General features: G+C 38.8%; 1 protein-coding gene across 6 annotated transcripts in view; it reads left to right on the forward strand.

The window, feature by feature from the left end:
* The window catches only part of LOC106877775 (uncharacterized), a 113,636-nt gene that overhangs the window by 71,838 nt on the left and 31,798 nt on the right, over window positions 1–10,000 (forward strand). For all 6 annotated transcript variants that reach the window (XR_016243836.1, XR_016243835.1, XM_052972157.2 and 3 more), the window contains one exon: window positions 1,568–4,025. Coding sequence is in view for 4 of the 6 variants with exons in the window: in XM_052972157.2 (XP_052828117.1) it covers window positions 1,568–4,025 (2,458 nt within the window). In the remaining 2 variants the exon portion in view is untranslated. The remainder of the gene's footprint in view (window positions 1–1,567; window positions 4,026–10,000) is intronic.

The following is a 10,000-nucleotide window of genomic DNA, read 5'->3' on the forward strand; positions in this document are numbered from 1 at the left end:
GTATATGTGTATGTATGTATGTATGTGCGTATGCATGCGGGTTTATACATACATGCATATATATGTGTGTGAATATATAATTATATACATGTGTGTGTATGTGTATATATATATATATATATATATATATATATATATATATATATATATATACATATACATGTAAATTTATATTTCTATATACATATACATACATATATACATAAATAAGTATATGCATGTATACATACTTATTAATACGCATGGAATATATTCATACATACTCGCTGATATACATACATACATACATGCATACATACATACATACATTCATGCACACAGCAGCGTGACTGGAGGGGGACATCAAAAATGGAGGGAGGAAACAAAGATGCAGTGATAGAAAAATAGGTATGTGGGAGTGTGGAACCAATTTTTGGCGGGGTGAGATATAAATATAATTATATAAGTAGCCATCTTTTCGGTAACCCCAATGGCTTTGCGTAGAGAAATAATTACAATGAAGAAATGTGAAGAATTATAGAAAAATCCAAATCGTTACCGAAATATCCACTAAAAGCAGTAAAGTATATAAGAATAGATGTCTTTTATCCATAAGGGCTGTGTTGATTCGGAGAAAGCAATCAACGTTTATATAAATATTATGGAACCGGCGCTGAGGTGAATAGGTTCAGTGTCCACTCGAGAATTCATTTATCGGGTTGGGTTTTCTGCTCGAAGACTTGGTCTGGAAGGAGCCAGTATTTATGTATGTGTTTGAGAATGTGTGCATGTGCGCATGTGTGTGTGTGTGTGTGTGTGTGTGTGTGTGTGTGTGTGTGTGTGCGTGCGCGCGTGTGCGCGTGCGCGTGCGTGTGTATCTATGTTCCTGTGAGTATGGCTATCAATGCATGCAGCTATGTGTTGTATGTAAACATGAAAGTAATGTGTGTATGAATGTATGTAATATATACATATTCGTGCATGTGTATATGTGTGTATACGTGTATGTTGTGTGAGTATATATATATATATATATATATATATATATATATATATATATATGCATGTGTGTGTGTATATAAGTTTGTACGTATGTGTATATGTATACGTACGTCTATTCATGTGTATGTTTGGTACACAAATACTCACACGTATACACACATACACATACATACATACATGTTTATATATATATATATATATATATATATATATATATATATATATATATGTCTGTATGAATGTGTTTGTGAGCCAAGTATGGATATATATGTACGTAGACCAGGGGTATAATTGTACTCAATGACTCACCATGGCTCTTTAGAACACAAATAGTATGCATTTGATTATCTATCTATCTATCTATCTATCTATCTATCTATCTATCTATCTATCTATCTATCTATCTATCTATCTATCTGACTGTCTGTTAATCTATTAATTGAGCTCTTAATGTATCAATATATAAATGCGTATGCATGTATGTATGTATGTATGTATGTATATGAGCTTATGCGTGTTTGAGCGTGTGGGTGCGTTTATGTAAGTATATAATCTCACGTTCTCTCTTTCTTTCTTTCTCTTCCAGGTATAGCTACAATGAAATCCACAACCGACGGGTGGCCCTGGGTATCACGTGTGTACAGTGTACTCCGGTACAACTAGAGATGCTGCGACGTGCTGGCGCTATGCCCGTGTCATCACGCCGGTGTGGAATGATAACCAAACGTGAGGCAGAACGTTTGGTTCGATCTTTCCTCGAGGAAAATACCCCTCCAAAGTTACCGGAAGATTTCAGTTTCAATGTGTACCATGAGTGCGGCTGGGGTTGCCAAGGCAACTTCCATCCGTCACGCTACAACAGCTCCCGTGCCAAGTGTATTAAATGTAACTTTTGCAACCTCTTTTTTTCACCGAATAAATTCATTTTTCATTTCCACCGGACTGCCAATTCGAAATATAACCACCCAGATGCTGCCAATTTTAACTCGTGGCGGCGACACCTGAAACTATATGGTGCGAATACGGAGAAAGAAGAAATAGTATATGCCTGGGAGGATGTCAAAGCAATGTTTAATGGCGGTGGTCGGAAGCGGTTTCAAGGAAGCACCTCAAATACACACAATCCTAAATCAATTGGCAATTCAGTGGAGCAGGCAGCGAAAAGGACGAAGCTGGACTGTGGCAGTGATATAGGAGTGAGTAGGACCGGAAATACAGTGGCTACGAACAACCCTTCGGCAACCGTCAAAGAACGATCTCCTTACCCCATGCCAGACTGTTCCCCGTTTTCTATGTTTTCGAACCATGTAAGAAATCCTTCTTATCAAACTCAGGCTTCGTATGGATTATCGATATCCAGCACAAATAATGCTGATCAGTTGATTCCAACAATAGCGAATAATCCGTGGGCTTCGAACCAGACGAATTTCTTGATGGCTACTTACGACCGATTTTGGGCAAGTCAGTTAGGGTTAACTAGACAAACATCTGAATATCAAAATAACCCTTATTTCACGAAAGCCATACCAAGGAGAGATATAAAACTTTCAAACGAGGTATCGAAACCGCTAAATATGACTCCATCGAGTTCTGAAGAAGAAGATTCGGGGACATCGTCGAGTAACGAAGAAGATTTAAACAAACCTCCCACCGTGGGACATAGGTTGTCTGCTTTTCGACCGGTAAACCCGGCCAACAGCAGGCCCAAGTCCGTCGAAGAACTTGACAGAACTCCTTTAGATATGAAAAGAATTGGTAGTTCTCTGGTTGAGAGGTCGCCGCTTATGGTCGATTCTAACATTGAGAACAGTTATGATGCGCAGGACGATACATGTGTGGAGATTGATGTTCTTAACGAAGGAGATGATAAGTGCAGCCAATCAGATATGGTGAAGGACCTATGCGACATGAGAGCGGGTAGCAGAACTGACATCGATGATGGTACCGATGTGAATGGTATTGATGACGTCATCGATCACGAGGGCGATGATAATGACGATGACGACGACGATGAAGACGACGGCAGTGATGATGGTGGTGACCATGGCGATGAGGATATCGTCAACAACGACCATCACCGGGACGATGGTGATGGTGGTAGTGGTGGTGGTAGCCGTGGGCGTGGCCATGATGAGGAAGACGACGTTGATGATAATGATAATGAAAATGATAATAATAACAATAATGATGATGATAATAATAATAATAATAATAACAACAATAATAATAACAATAACGATAATAATAATGACACTGATAATGCTAGCGATGTTGAGAAGTGTCGACAACAGAACAGAGACCGTTACAAACTTAGCACAGAGCAGCATCAAACAACATTACAGCGGCAAACATCACCATCACAACAACAACAACAACAACAACAACAACTGCAACATCAGTCACAACAACAACAAAAACCACAACAACAGCAACAACAGCAGCCACAACAACAACAACAACAACAACAGCTTTTACTACAACAAACACATCACCATCAACAAGCACAAACACCACCTCCAACATTAATTCTATCTTCGCAAAAACAACAACACAAACCGCAACAATCACAACAACAACAACAACAGCTACATCTACATGAGCAACACTTGAAAGTTGAGGTGTCCGACGACGAGAGAGATGCGAGATCCATGGAGTATTCGAGTAGAAAAAGGAAACACGAAGCATTAAAGGACATTGAAGGAGGAGGATCAAACTTAAAAGCGGAAATGAAACGTGATGAAATGAGTCCATTGCCAAAACGAGGCATCGGAGTAAGATTAGGAGGAGGAGGAGGAGGAGATATAGATGACGAACAAGAATATATTAATGACGTTGTCGATGATGTTGATGATGATGATCATGATCGTGATGACGATGGTGGTGTTAGTGGTGGTCGTGGTCGTGGCGGCCGTCATCGTGGTGATGATAATGACGATGATGACAACGAGACAAGACACAAATCGATGGCGGAACCGGAAATGAACCTCGGAAATATGGACCGTGTAGGCATGTACCATCCACACGTTCGACCAATCACAGACAAGGTAAGACATGAATTTATTTCAATTTCCTTAAATGTCATAATTTTACTCTCTCTTCTCCCTCTTTTTCTCTACTTTCTCTCCCTCCTCCTTTCTCTCTCCCTCCCCTCTCCCTCCCTCCCCTCTCTCTTCCTCCTCCCTCTATCTTCTCTCATTCATTCAATCTCTCCTTAGTCTCTATCTTTTCCTTCCCTCTTTCTCTTTTCTCTTTCCTTTTTGGGACGTGCTGTGACCCTCACATTCCCTGCTACTACTTGTGCTATCATTCCTCCTCCTCCTCCTCCTCCTCCTCCTAAAATCATATCTCGACTCATCTACTCTAATCCAGAAACAACTCCACACTTTATGAGGCAACAGATGACGAGCCTCTCAACTTGGTCGCTCGACATGCCAGAGATAGTAGCCAATTTTTTCTTCAAATCATGCCCTAACGTCTTTAACAATGCCTATGAGTTAAAATACTAGTTAAAATAGCCCTAAATGTACCCAAGATGAAGCACGGGATATATGACTGAAATACTGAAGATCAGAATTGAACCGGAACCTAACCACAATCATCACCACCACCAGTACCACTACCACCACCACGAACAATAACAACAACATTCACAACACTTTACTAAGAACTTAGACAAACATATTCAAGAGAATGTACATAAGAGTGAGTGGGTGCTGAAAAGGTCCTGGCTTTGGGTATAGGAATATACAAGTGGATCAGTTAATTATGATTTTATTCAACATATTATTCCCCTCTCAGATTCGCACACTTATTGTAGTGGGCCTCCAGTTTTTATAAGCCTTGTAAAAGAACTCGGAGTGTCGGGCCTCTGACCATGCCTTTCGCGACACCCTTAAAGTCAGGAACTTTACAGCATTCCATCGCCCACACAGACAGACACAGGCACTCACACATAAACACGTGCACACACACACATACACACGTGCACACACACACATACACACGTGCACACACACACATACACACGTGTACACACACACACAATATATATATGGTTGTGTGGTAAGAAGCTTGCTTACCAACCACATCGTTCTGGGCTCAGTCCCACTGCGTAGCACCTTGGACAAGTGTCTTCTACTATAGCCCTGGGCCGACCAAACCCTTGTGAGTGGATTTGGTAGATGGAAACTGAAAGAAGCCCGTCGTATATTTGTATATATATATATATATATATATATATATGTGTGTGTGTGTGTGTGTGTGTGTGTGTGTGTGTGTGTGTGTGTGTGTGTGTGTGCGTGTGTTTGCCCCACCACTATCGCTTGACAACCGATGCTGGTGTGTTCACATCCCTGTAGCTTAGCGGTTCGGCAAAAGAGACCGATAGAATAAGTACTAGGATTACAAAGAATAAGTCCTGGGGTCGATTTGTTCGACTAAAGGCGGTGCTCCAGCATGGCCACAGTCAAATGACTGAAACAAATAGAAGAATAAAAGAATATATAGATACGAGGGTGTACTGAAAATTTCCTGGCTTTGGGTAAAAGAAAATACAGGAGGATCAGTTGATAATGTTTTTCTCTAATACATTCCCCTCTCAGATTCACACGCCTATTACAGTGGTTCTTCAGTTTTTCTAAGCCCTGTAAAATAACTCGGAATGTCGGGCCTCCTACCAGGCTTTTCGCGATACTCTTAAAGCCAGGAACTTTCCAGCACCCCTTCGTACAAATATGTCAGAAGCAGCTCCAAGATCTTCAACCTCCAAATACAGTATTTGGAGGCTGAATATATATAGAACATATCAAGCAGCATCAGTCGAGAGGCTTAGAAGCTGATATGCTTCGACCGAGAGTCACCTATCTACTTTAGTGTAGCCAAATGCAGTTTTTCTAGACAGCCCATGATGCTCCTAGATACATCATCAGTGATGTTTCTTCGGGTTATTAGGTATTTTGGGTCTTTCAACATCAGACATCTTCACCCAAGTGACCCTGCCGGGATTGATCAAAGCCCAGCATGTGTCCAGTGTACTCCTTGAAGCACTGTGCATTCCAGGGTTTGCACATCCTGACTCACAGCCACCTTGAAGCAGCGTCTGCCGCTTCTACTGTCACTTTCATAGCTGTCTTGCCTATTGGCCCCTCTGATACCAAGCATGTTGTAAGCTCTGAAAAGGGCCAGCCTGCGAACCCTCTGCATCCCACATCGTTGGGATCACACCTTGCCATCCATTGCTTGGGCATCACTCTACATGCTCAACACAATTTCCTTCTTTTGTTCTCGTTAGCTTCTTCGATGAAGTCCTCCCAGGGAACAGAAGGTTCCAACAGAACTAGCAGCTTTAGTTTAGAACAAAAGTTTGCAAGACCTCATCGTTAGGGATGCGTAATTTCAATTCAGTTGACATCTATACTAATGTTTCGCTCGGTCTGTCATGAGGTGCTTCCTTTCCAGGCCTGGTGCTAAACAACACTAAAAAGAACAATAAGAAAACAAGTGCTTAATGCTCTGATTTCTGTGATAAACTTTAAAACAAACAATCATTAATCACGTCTATCTATCTATCTATCTATCTATCTATCTATCTATCTATCTATCAATCTATCTATCTATCTATCTGTCTGTCTGTCTGTCTGACTGTCTGTCTATCTGTCTGTCTGTCTGTCGGTCGGTCCGCCTGTCTGTCTGTCTTTACATGTATACGTGTATGTATGTATGTATGCATGTATGTGTGTGCATGTGTGTGTACGTGTGTACACATACATATATGCATATACATGACGACTGCTCCATCTTGACAGACGATAGCCATCCCATCAACAATCCACACATATCATCACACAGTACAGTCATACTAAGATGACTGTTATTTGACAGTGTTTTGTCTTGCTGGGGACATCTGTACTTCATTGGACTTTAGTGACAAACGCTTGTACAACACCTTTGCCACTAGGTCAAAATAGTATAATCCAGTGACAAGCGAGAGCAAGATGACTAGTACTAAGTTGACTGCAGGTTTTATATCAGAGTATCCTCTCCTAGGCTTTTCCTCAAAAGGAGACTGCAAGCCAGCAGTGGTAGATCAATTTGAATTCGGAGTTTTATTCTCCTATACTGGTTATCCTGACCACGACCTTATAAAAAAAAAAAAAAAAGAGCACAGTCTGCTCCCACAGAAGTCATGGACCTGGTTTTATGCATATACATACATACATACATACATACATACAGATACATGCATAATAAATAGATTAATAATCCTTGTCCTGTGTTCATAGATTGACTTCTGACAAAAGACCGAGCGCTGAGTCAGACATTTGAATACATATACAACGAACACACACACACACACACACACACACACACACACACACACACACACACACGCACACACACACACACACACACACACACGCACACACACACACACACACATTCACACACACACACACACACACTCACGCACACACATGCACACACATGCACACAAATCCACATAGCAACCTATGTCTTCATGCGTAATTGTTGAACGCACCTGTTTTTAAATGTTTAATTACAAGACACAAAAGTTTACAGTCGATTGCCGTTCGCTAGGTGTTATGGCACTCGACAGCCTTAAACTAATTGAACATTCAGTAACTCAATGCCAGATTCAACACCTAATGCATCTCACCAACAATATACATATCCATATATATATATATATATATATATATATACACACACACACACCCAAACAACAATAGGACAATACATATACATTATATATATATATATATATATATATATATATATATATATATATATACCTACATGATTGTATCTGAAGTGTTTGTCTATGAAACTGTTTAATAAATAATCACACACAGTATACAGTACCATACATTTAGCTTTTCAAGCTTCCATCTTAATTGTCACGAACAATTTGATTACGAGAGGTCCTGTTGTTGTTTTCATGTTGGAGTGGTGTTCACTTTTGCTCTTTCTCTCTGTCTCTCTTTATGTTTTATTTTCATTACAATATCTGTGTTTTTTTTTTTTTTTCCATACGATTATGTCTCTTCTTGAGTCGTAAGTTTAACTCGTTTAACTCCTGCCTGGAATGAGTTGGTTGCTTATTTTTTTATATATCGTTCGGTGGTGGTTAATGGATGTTCGTATTAATAACGTAATACTGCTTCGTTTCAAAACACTTGGTTTTGTACAGAGGGAAGAAATGAATACACGCAGACAGACAGACACACACACACACACACACACACACACATATATATAATGATATGAATAATATATATATATATACATACATACATACATATATATATATATATATATATATATATATATATATATATATGCATATATAGACGCACATACATACGTACATATGTATATATGTATATAGCTCTGCATATATGGGTTCAGGACGTCACAAAACTTAAACAATCATAAAATACTAAAATAACGTTGGGTACGCAAAAAAAAAAAAAACAGAGAAGCGAATGGAAAACAAGACAAGTAACATTTAAAACATGACCCTTCATCAGTTGTCGGCTGTCTTTCTACTCCTTATTTCTAACAAACGAACAAGACTTTGAAGGCAGTTGCTCCAGCGAACCGAAATGAAAAAAATGGGGATTTGCAGAGGGTCAAAGTTGGTAACAAAAACAAGATATACAACAAACCAAACCAAACGAATACAAGCAGGGAGGGCCATTAGGCCAAGACGAGGTAAAGTGGCGGACGTTTGAAGAAGATTCTTTGATAAGAGAAAAGAGAGTAGACAGATACAAATGCGTCCGAGTGAAGGAAAAGAGTGAAGGAAAAGAGAGAAGTTCACGTGAGGAAAGGAAGGATGAATGAAGGTCACGTGTGAGCAACGAAAGAGAGAGTAAAGGAAGAAGGAGAGAGTGAGGGACAGACAGATAGAAAACGGTGAAGGGGAGAAAAAAAGAATTTGAGAAAGGATGAGAGAGAAATGAAAGGGAGAGAGAGGTATATATTAATGTTTGTTTTAATATTCAGTTATATACATATATATATATATATATATACACACACATATATATATATAAATATATATATACTCTTTTACTCTTTTACTTGTTTCAGTCATTTGACTGTGGCCATCCTGGAGCACCGCCTTTAGTCGATCAAATCGACCCCAGGACTTATTCTTTGTAAGCCTAGTACTTATTCTATTGGTCTCTTTTTGCCGAGCCGCTAAGTTATGGGGACGTAAACACACCAGCATCGGTCATCAAGCGATGGTGGGGGGACAAACACAGACACACATACATATATATATATACATATATACGACGGGCTTCTTTCAGTTTCCATCTACCAAATCCACTCACAAGGCTTTGGTCAGCCCGAGGGTATAGAAGAAGATACTTGCCCAAGGTGCCACGCAGTGGGACTGAACCCGGAACCATGTGGTTGGTAAGCAAGCTACTTACCACACACCCACTCCTGCGCCTATATATGCGTATATATATATATATATATATATATATATATATATATATATATATATATATATATATATATATATACATATATATATACATATATATATACATATATATGTATATATATACATACATATGTATATATGTATATATATACATACATATGTATATATATATATATACATATATACGTATATATATATATATATATATATATATATATATATATATATATATATATATATATATACAATGTATATATATATATATGTGTGTGTATATATTCGTGATATTTGTTTGATGACTGATGATAATGGAAATACGTATTCGTTATGCATGTATGTTGATTTTTAAAACACTTTGTCTTGTTATTCCGAGTTATCCTTCTTTCTAGTAGGATGGAGACAGTTTGTGAAGTTTGCTTACATTGATATCGAATTTTTTTCTTAGTAGATAATCCTTATTAAGCTTAAGATAATACTTTGATATTGGTATCTAGTTTTGTAGATCTGCGGTAAGTGTGAGGGGGAGTGAAAAAGTAA

Source organism: Octopus bimaculoides, chromosome 12, assembly GCF_046866305.1.
Source record: "Octopus bimaculoides isolate indiv1 chromosome 12, ASM4686630v1, whole genome shotgun sequence".
Taxonomy (NCBI): Eukaryota; Metazoa; Mollusca; class Cephalopoda; order Octopoda; family Octopodidae; genus Octopus; species Octopus bimaculoides.